Here is a 19,623-nt window from a genome sequence, read left to right as displayed (position 1 = left end):
GGAGGCCACGGAAGGAGTGTTGTATGGCATTGAAGCTCGTTTGGAGGTTAGATAGCACAGTGTCCAAGGAAGGGCCGGAAGTATATAGAATGTGTCGTCTGCGTAGAGGTGGATCAGGGAATCGCCCGCAGCAAGAGCAACATCATTGATGTATACAGAGAAAAGAGTCGGCCCGAGAATTGAACCTGTGTACCCCCATAGAGACTGCCAGAGGACCGGACAACATGCCCTCCGATTTGACACACTGAACTCTGTCTGCAAAGTAGTTGGTGAACCAGGCAAGGCAGTCATTAGAAAACCGAGCTACTGAGTCTGCGATAAGAATATGGTGATTGACAGAGTCGAAAGCCTTGGCCAGGTCGATGAAGACGCGCGCACAGTAATGTCTTTTATCGATGGCGGTTATGATGTCGTTTAGTACCTTGAGCGTGGCTGAGGTGCACCCGTGACCGGCTCGGAAACCGGATTGCACAGCGGAGAAGGTACGGTGGGATTCGAGATGGTCAGTGATCTGTTTGTTGACTTGGCTTTCGAAGACCTTAGATAGGCAGGGCAGGATGGATATAGGTCTGTAACAGTTTGGGTCCAGGGTGTCTCCCCCTTTGAAGAGGGGATGACCGCGGCAGATGGACCGCAGAGTGAAGGAAAAGTAGCCAACAAGTGCTCAGCATATGTGGGAACTCCTTCAAGACTGTTGGAAAAGCATTCCAGATGAAGCTGGTTAAGAGAATGCCAAGAGTGTGCAAAGCTGTCATCAAGGCAAAGGTTGGAATAAAAAATAAAAAATACCTTTTGATTTGTTTAACACTTTTTTGGTTACTACATTATTCCATATGTGTTATTTCATAGTTTTAATGTCTTCACTATTATTCTACAATGTAGAAAACAGTAAAAATAAAGAAAAACCCTTAAATGAGTAGGTGTTCTAAAACTTTTGACCGGTAGTGTACACATATAGTTATGACCCCCCCCACCCCACTTCTAAAACCAAAGTTGCGCCCCTGTGTTGATCTACTGTATGGCTGTAGGGTTGTCTTCAGCCTCCAGGACCTCARAAACCTGTCAGGAGTTACCTCAGACACTACATTTGTGTCATGATGACCCTGGAGTCAAGTTAACCTTTGAAGGGCCCTCAAGAGTCGGTCCTACCTGCTCCAGATGTATCTGAGGAAGTCAGGGYGGAGAAAGTAGTAGCTGCTCTTGTTAAAATGGCCCCCATAATATGATCTCAGCCTGGAACAGAATCAGTAAACACGATACCCCATGAAATGTCAAGTGCTTTGAGAAATGCTCAGAAATCCTATCAAAACAAATGCATTGATAATAATAGTTATTACGTCCGTCCATTACATTTCTCTGCTGGTATTCTTCTGTTCTTCATCAGTGACTCTAGGAAGTTGCAGTATATTGAGCCTTCTGGGATCAGAACACACAGATAAAAAAGATGGAATGAGGTATTCCATGTTAAAGGGTGAWGTGATTTTTGTTCTCTTATCTAACCTTTATCTAAACCATTATGTCCCATTGAGATAAATGATCTCCGGTGTAGCCGAGGGAGTATCTTCATGTAAAAATCACTGGAYGATTCAGAAGATTTACTGCTGTTGTCATTGTCTGTGTCCAGCGCTTGAGTTGTGCAGGAGCTCACCGAGCCGGAGTACCGGCACCTCATTTTCTACTGCTTGAGCTCCTGTTCCTCATAGAATATCCGCTCGAAAGTATTGTGGTGCTCCTTGCACCTAAATATAAACAGTACCGGCACCCGAAATAAGTTGGACCGCAGACTCCGATTTCAGTCCAAGTCAAGCACTGTGCGTCCCAAATGACACCCTGTGCCCTAAATATCCCCTATGGTCCCTGGTTAAAAGTAGTGGACTGTATAGGGAATAGGGTGCTGTTTGGTAGGCAGCCCTTGTTACACACCTTGTTGTRGGGTAGCTGTCTGAAGCCTTGTTTATTCAGACTGCCCAGTGATGTTGTGATGGAGAAGGATGTGTGGACGTAGACGGATGTTCTGCTTCCAACGTCGTGTTCAAAACCAGCAGTGACAGCCCCATTCATCCTAAAGGAGATGTTTGTAGTTTCCAACAGGTCTAAAGGGTTGCACTAGGAGAGGACCCRGTCGTGGTCAAAACATTGCTGCACTGAAACTCAGTGGGTCAGTGTCCCGTGGACACAGATTAAGACGAGGGTACTTTTTTTTTTAGTTACCAACTGGTTCAGGGTCAGATTATTGTTTAGCTAACTGATGGGTATTGTCAGAACTGGGAGCTGAGAGCTGATCCTGAATCAGTTACAAGGACCTAACCAGATTAAAACCATTTGACATTTACATCAGCTTTATGAGAAATGCCCCTCACAAGATCACAAAGTTCAACAATCCTACTCAAAGTACAATCTTTGTGTGAGCACACCTCACCTAAACACAGAGTCACGGGCATCTATAACGTTCCCCATCCCAGAGCTGTTGAGTATTCCTCCATTGTCCACCACAGCACAGCAAATCCACACAGAAATACAGAGACGTATACATTATAAAACACAGAATAACATACAGTACGGGATATATTCACATAATAACATAATGTACCATGTTTACACACAGACAGAGAGACAGAGAGAGATAGATTGTAGCCCATGAAACCAAAGGGGTTGTTGAAATGGGCCAGTCGGTTCCATTCACTAACACTACTGAGCTGGTTCCTGTCAATGAAAAGCTGTATGTCGGTAATAAAGGCCTTCTGAAAATCTAGATCGCTGGAATTCCTGATGGACTACTCTGAACAGGTCTTTGAACACAGGGAGTGTATTACACAAGGATTCAACCAAATCTGAACGACACATGCTGTGTGAATAACAAACTGTATTTGCTTCAATGTGCTAATATAAAGAKTTGACAATTAAATGCAAAAGAGGTTCCTGAAAGTATTACTGTTAAGCAATAATTTATTGCATAATCTCTAACGGTCTAAGCCGTTGTGGTGAAGGGGGGGGGGGGGCAAATGATTGAATTTGGTCTTTACAACTAAAGCCCAAAGAAATGTATTTAACAACACATTCAGAAATGGCATAAAAGACAGTCAAACATTTTTGCATAAGGAATAAGGTTTTGAAGTGTTTGTCCTATATCTAGGAGATATAAGAAAGCTCAGGATATATAAATATATATATATATATATATATATATATATATATATAGTGCATTGGGAAAGTATTCAGACCCTTTAAATTCCACATATTGTTACGTTACAGCCTTATTCTAAAATTTATTAAAAAAAACAAATTCCCTCATCAATCGACACACAATACCCCAAAATGACAAAGCAAAAACAAATTTTCAGACATTTTGCAAATCACAATTACATAAGTAGTCAGACCCTTCACTCAGTACTTTGTTGAAGCACCTTTGGCAGCGATTAAAACCTAGAGTCTTCTTGGGTATGATGCTTGACACACCTGTATTTGGGGAGTTTCTCCCATTCTTCTCTGCARATCCTCTCAAGCTCTGTCAGGTTGGATGGGGAGAGTCGCTGCACAGCTATTTTCAGGTCTCTCCAGAGATGCTGACTACAAATATGTCCACCAGATCTGTTGCCAGATAATTTAATGTTAATTTCTCTACCATAAGCAGCCTCCAACGTCGTTTTAGAGAATTTGGCAGTACGTCTAACTGGCCTCAAAACCGCAGACCACGTGTAACCATGCCAGGTCAGGACCTTCACATCTGGCTTCTTCACCTCCAGGGTCGTCTGAGACAAGTCACTCGGACAGCTGATGAAACTGTGGGTTTATACAACTGAAGAATTTCTGCACAAACTGTCAGAAACTGTCCCAGGAAAGCTCAGCTCGTCATCCTCACCAGGGTCTTGACCTGACAGCAGTTCAGCTTTGTAGCAGACTTCAGTGGGCCAATGCTCACCTTCGATGGCCACTGGCACACTGGAGAAGTGTCCTCTTCATGGATGAATCCCGGTTTCATCAACTGTACCTGGCAGATGAAAGACAGCATGTATGGCGTCGTGTGAGCAAGCAGTTTGCTGATGTTAACGTTGTGAACAGAGTGCCCCATGGTGGCAGTGGGGTTATGGTATGGGCAGTCATAAGCTACAGACAACAAACACAATTGCATTTCATCAATGGATCAATTGAATGTACAGAGATACCGTAACGAGATCCTGAGGCCCATTGTCGTGCCATTCATCCGCCGCCATCACCTCATGTTTCAGCATGATAATGCACAGCCCCATGTCGCAAGGATCTGTACACAATTTTTGGAAGCTGAAAATGTCCCAATTTTTCCCTGGCCTGTATACTCACTAGATATGCCAGCCATTGAGCATGTTTGGGATGCTCTGGATGGATGTGTACGACAGCGTGTTCCAGTTTCCGCCAGTATCCAGCAACTTCGCATAGCCATTGAAGAGTGGGACAACATTCCACAGGAAACAATCAACAGCCTAATCAGCTCAATGCGAAGGAGATGTGTCACGCTGCATGAGGCAAATGGTGGTCACACCAGATACTGGTCTTCTGATCCACCATTTTGTAAAGGTATCTGTGACCAGCAGATGCATATCTGTATTCCCAGTCATGTGAAATCAATAGATTAGGGCTTAATGAATGTATTTAAATTGACTGATTTCCTTATGTAAACTGTAACTCAGTAAAATCGTAGACATTTTCGCATGTTGAGTTTATATTTTTGTTCATTGTATTTATCCCCTTATTTTTGACGGCACAAAACTACCTCCATACTTCTATTCATTTGTATGGGTTACCTTCAGATGAGTCCTGTGTGACACTTGTGGCCGATGTAGAGCAAAACCACCGTGTTCRGAAGCTACAGACAGAAGTTGGCGCATCAGCGTTAACGACTTCAGACGAGTCCCTTGACACTTGTTGGGGTCGTAGAGCAAAACGGAGAACACCATCGTGTTCGTGAGAGTCTCCCCTCTCCATAATAGTTTTAGGCCAAACCGTTCAGATGCTACAGAGGTTTTCGTGAGGTTTGAAAAACACCACTGTAGCTCAGCCACCTTCCACCACAGATGTGGAAGGCCGGCATAGGCGGATGTGGTGGATTGCAGATTACAGCGCTTTGAGCATGTGGAAAAACACTATATAAATCCAATGAATTATTATCTGAGCAAAGAAGACAGTTCCTGTTTGTGAAATTTATTGTAGTGGTAATATTTACTGTACAAAACAGCTTGTTCATTCAGTGACGTCCTCACTACGTCTGCTGTGTCTTTGGTGTTGCCACTATCTATCTGAAATTATAAACTGGCTGGTTCCAGCCCTGAATGCTGATTGGCTCAAGGTTGTGGTTTATTTAAGCAATAATGCCCGAGGAGGTGTGGTATATGGCCAATATACCACGGCTAAGGGCAGTTCTTAGGCACGACACAACGCGGAGTGTCGGTATACAGCCCTTATCAGTGGTATATTGGCCATATGCCACAAACACCAGAGGTGCCTTATTGCTATTATAAACTGCTTACCAACGTAATTAGAGCAGTAAAAATAAATGTTTTGTCATACCCATGGTATAAGGTCTGATATACCACGGCTTTCAGCCAATCAGCATTCAGGGCTCGAACCACCCAGTTTATTATAGACCGTATACCACAAGTATGATAAAACATTTATTTTTACTGTTCTAATTACGTTGGTAAACAGTTTATAATAGCAGTAAGGCACCTTGGGGGTTTGTGATATATGGCCGGATCGCATCGTGCCTAAGAACAGCCCTTAGCCGTGGTATATTGGCCATATACCACACCCCCTCGGGCCTTATTGCTTAATAGCATCATCTGTGTCACTGTGAAACACCTACAAACCCAACATCAAACAAACAGTATCAAACAACATTGTCATAACTGTACATATCATACAAATTCATTGTACAAATGGTTTCTCCAAAGAATTGCCGACTTGAAGTTCCAGACGTCGGCAAAAATAGTATTTTACTGTAAAAAGTAACGGTGTGTAAAACCAGTAGCCAGATCTTTAAAAAGGCTATGTCCAGCATTTTGTTTAAAAGGCAACGATATAGTATACCATTTATAATACCAGTCCACTAACGTTTCTTTCATTGTGAAATTAGACCACAGGTGTGAAACTCATTTGAATGCTTTGTGTCATTGGGTGAGGCAACAGAGCAAAAATAACCACAGATCATCCACAAAGTGTACACATAGTACTATATAGTTGAACAGTTCATATGTTGACATACTGTATTCATGGAAACATATTAAGCACTATACAGTCATATGGCTCAGACACGATGGGTTGTCAAAACTTCCTTTTGGGTCCAATGCTAGCGAACCGTAGTGTCAATCCACAGCCTCTGAGCATGGCAGGTTCCGTCCACAACTTCGTTCCACCATGGAGCTCAGGTGGGACTCTTGTGGGTCTGGAAACCTATAACATCCAGTCCCTGTGACAACTTCCTGGTCTGTGGGGTTATGGGGGGCTGTGAGGGGTCACCCCTCATTGAACACACCCTTGAAGCTCATGTGGCTGGCTCTTGGTGAGCCTAGATGAGCTGCAGTAGTGAGCAACACCAATTTCCTGTTCCTGTGATGTCAACATTCTGTCCCAAAGACTTCCTATTCGGGCCGGTTGCTAGGAGATCTTGCAGCTGTTGCCGGTGCAGCTCTGTGCGGCCGCCGGGCTGAGCTGCTGAGGACGGATACATGTTTTATTTTTCAGCAGCTGGCCTCCGGTCCTCTTGGTGGCGATGTGGGTGGTGTTGGTGGCGGTAACAGAGTAGGAGCTTCCGTGCATCATGCGGGCATTGAGGCCGTTGGCCATGGAGAAAGACTTGAGGTGGGACTTGAGGGCCAGGGGGAGAGGAAGCTTGTCAACCAGGTGGACAGGGGTGCAAGACACGATGGAACGACAGCACAGGTCCTGGAGACTCAACACTAAGAAAGAGAGAGGAAGGGAGAGGAGAGAAGGGGAGAGAAAATATTTCATATTTCACAAATAGCAATAATACACCATGAGAGGGCACTGTTGGGTTAAAACAGAGACAGTGAGAGAGAGAGGAGGAAGGAGAGACAGAGAGAGAGGGACAGTGAGAGACCAGTGAGAGAGAGAGAGAGAGACAGTGAGAGAGAGAGAGAGAGAGAGAGAGAGCAGAGACAGAGACAGAACAGAGCGAGACAGAGACAGAGACAGAGACAGAGACAGAGACAGAGAGAGAGAGAGAGAGAGAGAGAGAGAGAGAGAGAGAGAGAGAGAGAGAGAGAGAGAGAGAGAGAGAGAGAGAGAAGAGAGAAGAGAGAGACAGTGAGAGACGTCGAGAGAGCGAGAGAGAGAGAGAGAAGCAAGAGAGAGACAGAGAGAGTGACAGAGTAGAGACAGAGAAGTTGCTCTAGGCTCAGTGTTCACTGCCTCACTCACCTTTGTTGGGTCTCCAGAGTCTCTCCATACCGTGCCTCATCAGGACAATCCTGGCCAGCTCTGTGAAGGACTCTGTGATGTTGAAGTTGCACAGCGGGCTGACCTCGAAGAAGGTGACCCCTAACCTCTCAGCGTACAGCTGGGCCTGCTCCGTGGTCACCTGACGCTTGTAGGCCAGGTGTAACCGGTTACCCACCAGGATCTTGGGAACTCCTGGTGCATGCTGGGTAGACAGGAAGGGAACAGAAAGTGGTGAGGTACAGATTCTGTTAGTATACCAGGTTGGATAAGAGTGTGTGTGTTGCATAGGGTTCCTCCCTGTATTCACTAAAATAATGTGGCAATACAAGGGGGGGGGGGATAAAGCTCTTCAAGAATCAAATCGTTGAGTATTCTACCATATGTGATTTTCATTGAAGTTGAATAATATTATTCACAAAACATGGACCATCTTGGAAGTCTAACTCTGTGTGGCTAGTTGATGAGTGTGGGTGAGTTGTTTTGGAGCAGAGGCGAGAGGCGTGGGATGGAGTTCTGAGAAGGTTTAGTCACGCTCACAAGCAGATATTGAGCAATGTGTCTTACATCATAGAGCAATAGAGCGATTCAGTGAGAGTGCCTCAAATAGCACCATGTTCCCTTTAAAGTGCACTACTTTTGACCAGAACCCTTTGGGGAATAGGGTGCCATTTTTGTACACAGCAGTGGTTTACCTACTCGGAGGGAGCGATTGATCGATGTCTCTTACCTCATCTATCTCCTTTATCCATCTGTCAATACCATCAAAGGACCATCGGTTGGTGATGTCATAGACCAAGATCACACCCTGAGAGAGAGAGATGGGGGAGGGGTATTGTGAAAATAGAGAGAGACATAAAACAAGAATGGAATCTAGAATGCACTCTAAAACACACTCTCTAAGGGGAGATGCACATTATAATATGTACTATTGTGTACAGTAGGCTACTTAAATAAAATTGAGGTCAGAGAAAATGAAGCATACTATTCCGTTAATGGGGGAAGAGTGTAAACTGTAAAAAGGGAAATGCACATTACAGTATAAATGCAATTAGCTAGAGTAGTCTGTCCAACTGCTATTAGGTTTTACTGTCACCGGTGGCACCAGCAACTAACACTGAGGATTCAAGCCAATTCTCCATCAGCATGCATTCTATAGAACTGTTAGAGGCCAGAGACGTGTGTGTGTGTGTGTGTGTGTGTGTGTGTGGGTGGTGTGTGTGTGCATCATGTGTGTGTGTGTGTGTGTGTGTGACTTCTATTTGTTGTGTACCTGACCGACCGCCCGCCCGCACACACACACTTGAACTCTTGATGACTATAGTTATGGTGTGTACACAGTGTTCAAGAAGCACATCCTTCTGCCTCGCTATGGCAGGGTGTGTCATTGTCACCATGGTAACAGCCAGTCTATGGTCAGATAAATGGGCAGATTAGTAATAGTTAAAAAAAGAATAACTTTTATTCACAAAGTAATTTTCATTCATCGCCTGGGAGGTGAGAATTCTCAGTAGCTGATCAGCAGTGGTTCGATTGGTAAGCAGAGGTTCAGATTGGTTAAAGCCAGAGTGGTTCAGGATTGGGTAAAGCCAGAGTGGTCAGGATTGGGTAAAGCCAGATGGTTCAGGATTGGGTAAAGCCAGAGTGGTTCAGGATTGGTTAAAGCCAGAGTGGTCAGATTGGTAAAGCCAGAGTGTTCAGGATTGGGTAAACCGAGTGGTTCAGGATTGGGTAAAGCCAGAGTGGTTCAGGATTGGGTAAAGCCAGAGTGGTTCAGGATTGGGTAAAGCCAGAGTGGTCAGGATTGGGTAAAGCCAGAGTGGTTCAGGATTGGTAAAGCCAGAGTGTTCAGATTGGATTGTTGATTTCAGATGTCCAGATGGGTAAACCAGAGTGGTTCAGGATTGGGTAAAGCCAGAGTGGTTCAGGATTGGGTAAAGCCAGAATGGTTCAGGATTGGGTAAAGCCAGATGGTTTCAGATTGGGTAAAGCCAGAATGGTTCAGGATTGGGTAAAGCCAGAATGGTTCAGGATTGGGTAAAGCCCAAGAGTGGTTCAGGATTGGGTAAAGCCAGAGTGGTTCAGGATTGGGTAAAGCCAGAATGGGTCAGTAGTAGCACATCATGATGTGGTTGAACTAAATTGACTTCCTACATGGTAAAAGGACTGGATCCACTAACAATTTATCATTCGACTGTTGTTTTTGAACAGGCCCGTCCACAGTACCCTCCACCCGTTTAGATAGGCCCACCCATTCTGTACCGTTTCACAGGAAAGGATGCCAGGTCAATAGTGAAGGTTGCTGATATACAGATGGATTTGAAAACATGTACAAACAACTCCAATGTCTCTATTCTATAATATTAGCAGAGCCAGTAGGCTTTTACATGTATAGGCCTACAGCACAGTTTTTACAGGTCGTCTGTGGTGGTGATCCTAAAACATTTTCAAACAGGCTGCTATGTTCTTTATGTTGGAATTCTCAAGCTATTTCTTTCTCCAGAGATAATGTGCCTTTGAGTGAGGTTTCCAAAACAACGTTTTATTTTATAATGAGTTACTGTGCAGTAAGACTTTTATACATGAGGGTTTACGTGCAGTAAAGACATGTTTTATACATGAGGGTTTACTGTGCAGTAAAGACATGTTTTATACATAGGTTTACTGTGCAGTAAGACATGTTTTATACATGAGGTTTACTGTGCAGTAAAGACATGTTTTTACATGAGGGTTTACTGTTGCAGTAAAGACATGTTTTTACATGAGGTTTACTGTGCAGTAAAGACATGTTTTATACATAGTTTACTGTGCGAAAGACATTTTTATACTGAGGTTTACTGGCAGTAAAGACATGTTTTATACATGAGGGTTTACTGTGCAGTAAAGACATGTTTTATACATGAGGGTTTACTGTGCAGTAAGACATTTTTATACATGAGGTTTACTGTGCAGTAAAGACATTTTTATCATGAGTTTATGTGTTTACTGTGCAGTAAAGACATGTTTTATACATGAGGTTACTGTGCAGTAAAGACATGTTTTATACTGAGGGTTTACTGTCAGTAAAGACATGTTTTATACATGAGGTTTACTTGCAGTAAAGACATGTTTTATACATGAGGGTTTACTGTGCAGTAAAGACATGTTTTATACATGAGTTTACTGTGCAGTAAAGACATGTTTTATACATGAGGGTTTACTGTGCAGTAAAGACATGTTTTATACATAGGGTTTACTGTGCGAGTAAAGAATTTTAACATGAGGGTTTACTTGCAGTAAAGACATGTTTTATACATGAGGGTTTACTGTGCAGTAAAGACATTTTTATACATGAGGGTTTACTGTGCAGTAAAGACATGTTTTATACATGAGGGTTTACTGTGCAGTAAAGACATGTTTTATACATGAGGTTTACTGTGCAGTAAGAACATGTTTTATACATGAGGGTTTACTGTGCAGTAAAACATGTTTTATACATGAGGGTTTACTGTGCAGTAAAGACATGTTTTATACATGAGGGTTTACTGTGCAGTAAAGACATGTTTTATCATGAGGGTTTACTGTGCAGTAAAGACATGTTTCATGAGGTTTACTTGCAGTAAAGACATGTTTTATACATGAGGGTTTACTGTGCAGTAAAGACATGTTTTATACATGAGGGTTTACTGTGCAGTAAAGACATGTTTTATACATGAGGGTTTACTGTGCAGTAAAGACATGTTTATACATGAGGGTTTACTGTGCAGTAAAGACATGTTTATACATGAGGGTTTACTGTGCAGTAAAGACATGTTTTATACATGAGGTTTACTGTGCAGTAAAGACAGTTTTATACATGAGGGTTTACTGTGCAGTAAAGACATGTTTTATAACTGAGGTTTACTGTGCAGTAAAGACAGTTTTATACATGAGGGTTTACTGTGCAGTAAAGACATGTTTTATACAGTGAGGTTTTACTGTGCAGTAAAGACATTTTATACATGAGGGTTTACTTGCAGTAAAGACATGTTTTATACATGAGGGTTTACTGTGCAGTAAAGACATGTTTTATACATGAGGTTACTGTGCAGTAAAGACATGGTTTTATACATGAGGTTTTACTGAGGCATAAAGACATGTTTATACATGAGGTTTACTGTGCAGTAAAGACATGTTTTATACATGAGGGTTTACTGTGCAGTAAAGACATGTTTTATACATGAGGTTTACTGTGCAGTAAAGACATGTTTTATACATGAGGGTTTACTGTGCAGTAAAGACATGTTTTATACATTAGTACAGGGTGTGCAGTAAAGACATGTTTTATACATGAGGGTTTACTGTGCAGTAAAGACATGTTTATACATGAGGGTTTACTGTGCAGTAAAGACATGTTTTATACATGAGGTTTACTGTGCAGTAAAGACATGTTTTAATTGACTTTATACATGAGGGTTTACTGTGCAGTAAAGACATGTTTTATACATGAGGGTTTACTGTGCAGTAAAGACATGTTTTATACATGAGGGTTTACTGTGCAGTAAAGACATGTTTTATACATGAGGGTTACTGTGCAGTAAAGACATGTATACAGTAAGACATGTTTATACATGAGGGTTTACTGTGCAGTAAAGACATTTTTATACATGAGGTTACTGTGTAGTAACATGTTATACATGAGGTACTGTGCAGTAAAGACATGTTTTAACTGAGGGTTTACTGTGCAGTAAAGACATGTTTTATACATGAGGTTTACTGTGCAGTAAAGACATGTTTTATACATTGAGGGTTTACTGTTGCAGTAAAGACATGTTTTAACATGAGGGTTACTATATGTGCAGTAAGACAGTTTTTATACATGAGGGTTTACTGTGCAGTAAAGACATGTTTATACATGAGTGGTACTGTGCAGTAAAGAACATGTTTATACATGAGGTTTACTGTGCAGTAAAGACATGTTTTATACATTAGGTTACTGTGCAGTAAAGACATGTTTTATACATGAGGGTTTACTGTGCAGTAAAGACATGTTTTATACATTAGGGTTTACTGTGCAGTGTTCAACAGCAGCAGCATTCCCCTGCTGTAAACACTATGCTATTTGTTTTCTGATTGTGTAGACTGGCCCATTAATCAAACAACGTACTGAAAAATGCTAAACACACTCTCTTTGGCAAAGGTGCACACTTAAACGCACACACACACCTGTGCTCCTCTGGAGTAGGAGCGGAAGATTGTGCAGAAGCGCCCCTGGCCAGATGTGTCCCTGAAACAACACACAAAGGTTAGAGGTCAAGGGTTAAAGGGTCAACAGGTCAAACACCTGTCAATCAAATCACACAGCATTCCACCCTTAATCTCACAACCTTATTCAGGGCAAGGCATCTGGGTCGTTACAAAAATTCTGTGCCTTTTGAAAAGTGTAACTTGGTAAAAAAAAACTTTAAAAAAACATTTGATTTCAACAAATTGTAACATTCTGTCATTAAAAGCACATGTTCAACTTCATAAAAAAACAAGTGACTATGTTTGACCGTAGCAGGGTTGACGATTGCATTTTAAATCATCCATAAATCTCCTTGTGACCTGGGGAATGGAAGCTTGTGTGCAACAGGGAGTGGCAATCGAACGCATATTTCCCAAAAACATTTAATTACTAAAACATTGGTAACAGCGTTGACGTGTTGTGCTCGACCCGCTCATTTTCCCACCACAAAACACCAGAAAATGACCAAAAAGAGTAGAACCAGCTCTCTTGCTTTTACACTATGATTTACACTTTTACACTATGTTTCTTTTAAAAAATATAAAAAAGGAAGTAAAACCATATTACATTGAAAGTTCAGTTCACATAAGTGTTGACCTTAAAATGAGGCACACTGAATGAATCACATAAAATAAATCATAATCTTCAGAAATGACTTTGTCAAAGCAACAAAATAACTAATGCCTTTACAATGATGGTGAAACTTTGAGAAATGTTTGGATTAAGTGGGTCGAAATCTTCCTAGAAGTAACACAGGATTGACGGGGGGAATTTTGACATGATTTAATTCTCCATGTGGTCTACAATGCCTGTATAAAGCCTACACCCCCTTGACATGTTTTAAAATTTTGTTGCTTTACAAAGTGGGATTAAAATGTATTTAATTGTATTTTTTTTGTGTCAACGATCTACACAAAATCCTCTGTAAAGTCAAAGTGGAAGAAACATTGTGAATGTTTAGATGAATGAAAACTAAATCACTAAAATACCTTGATAAGTCTTCACCCCCCAGAGTCAATACATGCTAGAAACACCTTTGGCAGTGATTACAGCTGTGAGTCTTTCTGGGTAAGTCTCATAAGAGCTTTTGCCACCTGGATTGTGCCATATGTGCCCATTATTATTTTCAAAATTCTTCAAGCTCCGTTAAGGTGTTGGGAATCATGGCTAGACAGCCATTTTCTATTCTTGTCATAGGTTTCCAAGCAGACTTAAGTCAAAACTGTAACTTGTGCATTCAGGAACATTCACTGTCTTCTGGGTAAGCAACTCCAGTGTAAATCTGGCTTTTTGTTATTGCCCTGCTGAAAGGTGAATTCCTCTTCCAATGTCTGGTGTAAAGCAGACTGAAGCAGATTTTCTTCTCGGATTTTGCCTGTGCTTAGCTCCATCCCGTTTCTTTTCATCCTGAAAAACTCCCCAGTCTTTGGCCGATGTCAAGCATACCCATACCATGATGCAGCCACCAYCATGCTTGAAAATAAGGAAGCAGTCACTCATGTTCGCCCCAAACATAAGGCTTTGCAATTATGTCTAGACAGCAATAGAGGGAGCACTGGAGTAGGAAGCCACAGCATTTTGATGGATATATTTGAGTGGTTTAGGATTGGGTAAAGCCAGAGTGGTTCAGGATTGGGTAAAGCCAGAGTGGTTCAGGATTGGGTAAAGCAGTTTGTCCAGGAGGGACAAACTGCTGGATGGGCTGGGATACTGGCTCGCTAGGTTGACTGGTGGTAGATAATCCTTCGCCCGAGGGAGGTGATGCCCCTTGGGTAACGTTTAGACGCTGCAAAACGTGGAGGACTTCTTCCATAGCCGTTCCCAGTTGAGCCAGCTGGTCGTGGTGTTCGCGAAGTCGGTTTCCCCTGTTAGCGAAGTCGGTTTCCCTGTTAGCGAAGTCGGTTTCCCTGTTAGCGAAGTAGGTTTCCCTGTTAGCGAAGTCGGTTTCCCTGTTAGTGAAGTAGGTTTCCCTGTTAGTGAAGTCGGTTTCCCCTGTTAGCGAAGTCGGTTTCCCTGTTAGCGAAGTCGGTTTCCCTGTTAGCGAAGTCGGTTTCCCTGTTAGCGAAGTCGGTTTCCCTGTTAGTGAAGTAGGTTTCCCTGTTCGCTGACCATCTGAAAGAAATCTTGATCAACTGCTGCTTCCATAATACCGAGGTGTTCATCTGTAACATAGACGCTGGGAATCAGGAAGCAGGTGGAGAGTTTAATAGAATGTGAACAATACAAAAACAGGAGTAGTGTCGGGACATGGAAACAGAGTCAATAACGCCTGATGGGAAACAACAACAGAGAACTAATATATATGGGGAGTAATCAGGAAGGTGGTAGAGTCCAGGTGTAACTGATGAGGCGCAGGTGTGCGTAATGATGGGCAGCCAGGGCCGGTAGTTAGTAAACCGACAACGTCGAACACCGGAGGGGAGGAGCAGACGTTTCTGCTTATCATTTCAGACATTTTAACTGGCTATTTGTTTGTCAATTGCTTCTCTTTTGTCATTATATGTTGCCCTAGAAGACTAAATAAACCATTACTCACCAGAATAAGGTCATCAATTACAGAATGAACGCTTCAATCTAGTTGCCGTCGGTAAAGTTCTATCAGCTGTGAAAACGACCCAACATGTTTCTGATAAGATTTTAGTTCGGCATTGGATGCATATTTGATGTAGTTGAAATACTATCAGCTTTTATGATTCTGATAAAGACAGCACTTGTACAGACGGTATTTAACTGCACATTCACATTCTCTCAAGATGCTGAAAGAAAGAAATCATATTTCTCCACTCCTGTTCCCGAGTCAAAATGTACATTTGGGGTATAATTTTACTGCAAGAAATACTTATTCTGTAGGAGTTAATATTAAGACTATGTGAGAGGTTCTAGACCTACAGTCAGTGTCCTGATTTCAGTTTCCATGTAAACCATCTGAGCAGAAGGCAACAGTTCCCTTGATGTGCCATTGGCCTTTTTGAAGTCCCCTTATTGTGACTGACATTTGTATAGCGCCTCACCATCATCACATGACATGGGCACTGTTATCATCCTCTTTTACCACTTGACTAAATCTTTCCCAAACATTAGGCTACTGTTGTGGCCCTCCTCCTATAACATTAGGCTACTGTTGTGGCCTCTCCTATAACATTAGGCACGTTGTGGCCTCCTCCTATAACATTAGGCACTGTTGTGGCCCTCCTCCTATAACATTAGGCACTGTTGTGGCCCTCCTCCTATAACATTAGGCACTTTGTGGCCCTCTCCTTAACATTAGGCCACTGTTGTGGCCCTCCTCCTATCATTGGCTACTGTTGTGGCCTCCTCCTATACATTAGGCTACTGTTGTGGCCCTCCTCCTATAACATTAGCTACTGTTGTGGCCCTCTCCTATAACATTAGACTACTGTTGTGGCCCTCTTCCTATAACATTGGCTACTGTTGTGGCCTCTTCCTATAACATTAGGCTACTGTTGTGGCCTCTTCCTTATAACATTAGGCTACTGTGTGGCCCTCTTCCTATAACATTAGGCTACTGTTTGTGGCCCTCCTCCTATAACATTAGGCTACTGTTGTGGCCCTCCTCTATAACATTAGGCTACTGTTGTGGCCTCCTCCTATAACATTAGGCTACTGTTGTGGCCCTCTCCTATAACGATTAGCTACTGTTGTGGCCCTCTCCTATAACATTAGACTATGTTGTGGCCCTCCTCCTATAACATTAGATACTGTTGTGGCCTCCTCCTATAACATGATATCTGTTGTGGCCCTCCTCCTATAACATTAGACTACTGTTGTGGCCTCCTATACCTTAGACTGTTTGGCCCTCTCCTATAACATTAGACTACTGTTGTGGCCCTCTCAACATACTACTCTGTTGGTTTATAACTTAGACTACTGTTGTGGCCCTCCTCCTATAACATTAGACTACTGTTGTGCCTCTCTATAATAATTAGACTACTGGTGTGGCCTCCTCTATAAACATTAGACTACTTTGTGGCCTCCTCTATAGACATTAGGTACTGTTGTGGCCCTCCTCCTATAACATTAGGCTACTGTTGTGGCCCTCTCCTATAACATTAGCTTACTGTTGTGGCCCTCCTCCTATAACATTAGGCTACTGTTGTGCGCTCCTCCTATAACATTAGGCTACTGTGTGGCCCTCCTCCTAAACATTAGGCTACTGTTGTGGCCCTCCTCCTATAACATTAGGCTACTGTTGTGGCCCTCCTCCTATAACATTAGCTACTGTTGTGGCCCTCCTCTATAACATTAGGTACTGTTGTGGCCTCTCCATAACATTAGGCGCTACTGTTGTGCCCTCTTCCTATAAATTAGGCTACTGTTGTGGCCTCTTCTATAACATAGGCTACTGTTGTGGCCTCTTCCTATACACTTAGGCTACTGTTGTGGCCCTCTTCTATAACATTAGGCTACTGTTGTGGCCCTCTTCCTATACATTAGGCTACTGTTGTGGCCCTCCTCCTATAACATATTAGGCCTACTGTTGTGGCCCTCTCTTATATCCTTACTACTTTGGCCCTCCATAACATTAGCTACTGTTGGTGGCCCCTCTCCTATAACATTAACTACTGTTGTGGCCCTCCTCCTATAACATTAGCTACTTTGTGGCCCTCTCCTATAACATTAGGCTACTGTTGTGCCCTCCTCCTATAACATTAGGCTACTGTTGTGGCCCTCTCCTATAACATTAGCTACTGTTGTGGCCCTCCTCCTATAACATTAGCTACTGTTGTGGCCCTCCTCCTATAACATTAGGCTACTGTTGTGGCCCTCCTCCTATAACATTAGTACTGTTGTGGCCTCCTCCTATAACATTAGGTACTGTGTGCCCTCCTCCTATAACATTAGGCTACTGTTGTGGCCTCTCCTATAACATTAGGCTACTGTTGTGGCCCTCCTCCTATAACATTAGGCTACTGTTTGTGGCCCTCCTCCTATAACATTAGGCTACTGTTGTGGCCTCCTATAACATTAGGCTACTGTTGTGGCTCCCTATAACATTAGGCTACTGTTGTGGCCCTCCTCCTATAACATTAGGCTACTGTTTGTGGCCCTCCTCTCTATAACATTAGGTACTGTTGTGGCCCTCCTCTATAACATTAGGCTACTGTTGTGGCCTCTTCATACATTAGGCTACTGTTGTGGCCCTCTTCCTATAACATTAGGCTACTGTTGTGGCCTCTTCTATAACATTTGGCACTGTTGTGGCTCCCTTCATAACATTAGGCTACTGTTGTGGCCTCCTCCTATAACATTAGCTAACTGTTGTGGCCCTCCTCCTAATAACATTAGACACTGTTGTGGCCTCCTCCTATAACATTAGACTACTGTTGTGCCCTCTTCCTATAACATTAGGCTACTGTTGTGGCCTCCTCCTATAACATTAGGCTACTGTTGTGGCCTTCCTATAAGATTAGGCTACTGTTGTGGCCCTCCTATATACATTAGGTACTGTTTGGCCCTCTTCTATAACATTTAGCTACTGTTGTGGCCCTCCTTCTATAACATTAGACTACTGTTGTGGCCCTCCTATAACATTAGACTACTGTTGTGGCCCTCCTATAACATAACATCCTGCAGCTCAGTTCAGAAGGACAACTTTGTGTCTGGGTAGTTTAATACATCATCCACAGCATCATTATTAACTTGACCATGCTTAAATAGGTATTCAATATCGGATTTGTTATTGTTACCCATCTACCAATCACTGCCTTTCTTTATGAGGCTTTCGCAAAGTTCCCTGGTCTTTGTAGTGGTATCTGTTCTTGAAATTCAATAGTTGACTGAGGGACCCTACAGATGTTGTGTGCATGGGGGATCGAGGAAGGAGTAGTCATTCAAAAATCATGTCAACTACTATTATTTCAAACAGAGTGAGTCCATGTAACTTATTATGTCATTTTGTTGAGCCAAATTTGACTTTTGAACTAATTTAGGAGTGTCTAAAGAAAGAGGGTGAATATTTATGCAACGACTATATTTTAGTTATTTAATTGTTATTCATTTGTAAAACCTTTTTTCACTTTGACATTAGAGTATTTTGTATAAATCCATTTGAATTCGTAACACAACAAAATGTGAAACATGTTCAACGGGTTGTAGACTTTCAACGGGATGTTGGCCCTGTATATTAAAGTACTCTWCATTTAACAAAATCTATATTTGTGCACAATTTCTATTTAAAATATATATATTATTTAAAAACACTCTTTTCATTGAAACGACCCATCKATTGCTGTTGGCCAACAACCAACCAATCACTTGTCAGACCATCACCGATGATTATCTATGTTTAGCAACACTAATCACTTCTCAAATGTATAGTATATTTGTCTGTGAAATTCAGACAATTTATACATTCCACATAATTGGTCTTACAAAGACAGGATTAACGACACTGGTATTTTAAACCTGCATTTAAAATAATTAAATCTGGGAGGGTAGTGAGAGAGCAGAGCGAGAGCAATAACATGTTTCCAGATTGCATTCTCCAGACCTGGATGCCAGAGCAGTGTTTAGGTTGGCACACGCACACACTTTGGCCTTAGGCCTAGACTTCTGACTATTAGATTTGAAATCCAGCTGTGTTTTTAATTCGATGAGAGAGTGCATCGTCACGCGCATATAAGACACTAAATTGTTGTTTCTTGATATGATTTAATATAATGACACTACAAACCATCTGGTACATAAAAATCTCATCCACCAGCCAGCTCTTTTTCTTCTGAGATTGAGCCTGGGGATGAGATTAGTTACACAACAGCCTACTATGGAGGGAGAAGATGTTTTATAGGGGAAAGAAATACAAATAAWGGATAATAACCTTYCACYGTTTAGATACTCATATTCTCCTTCTTCTCACAAGCTGCAGCTTTGCAATCAGCTTATTGTGGTTATCCCTAGGGTTAGGCTTAGTGGTTATCCCTAGGGTTAGG

General features: G+C 42.2%; 1 protein-coding gene across 2 annotated transcripts in view; it reads right to left on the bottom strand.

Annotated features, from left to right (window-relative positions):
- Positions 1-5,159: 5,159 nt before the first annotated feature.
- The window catches only part of LOC112068165 (ras-related protein Rab-40B), a 42,346-nt gene continuing 27,882 nt past the window's right edge, over positions 5,160-19,623 (bottom strand). For both annotated transcript variants that reach the window (XM_024135225.2, XM_024135226.2), the window contains exons 4-7: positions 12,613-12,673; positions 8,159-8,236; positions 7,411-7,633; positions 5,160-6,929 (exon numbers count right to left, since the gene is read on the bottom strand). In XM_024135225.2, the coding sequence (XP_023990993.1) occupies positions 6,628-6,929; positions 7,411-7,633; positions 8,159-8,236; positions 12,613-12,673 (664 nt within the window). In that variant the 3' untranslated portion in view covers positions 5,160-6,627. The remainder of the gene's footprint in view (positions 6,930-7,410; positions 7,634-8,158; positions 8,237-12,612; positions 12,674-19,623) is intronic.

This window comes from Salvelinus sp. IW2-2015, unplaced genomic scaffold, assembly GCF_002910315.2.
Source record: "Salvelinus sp. IW2-2015 unplaced genomic scaffold, ASM291031v2 Un_scaffold136, whole genome shotgun sequence".
Taxonomy (NCBI): Eukaryota; Metazoa; Chordata; class Actinopteri; order Salmoniformes; family Salmonidae; genus Salvelinus; species Salvelinus sp. IW2-2015.
This window is presented reverse-complemented; position numbering and strand designations above follow the sequence as displayed.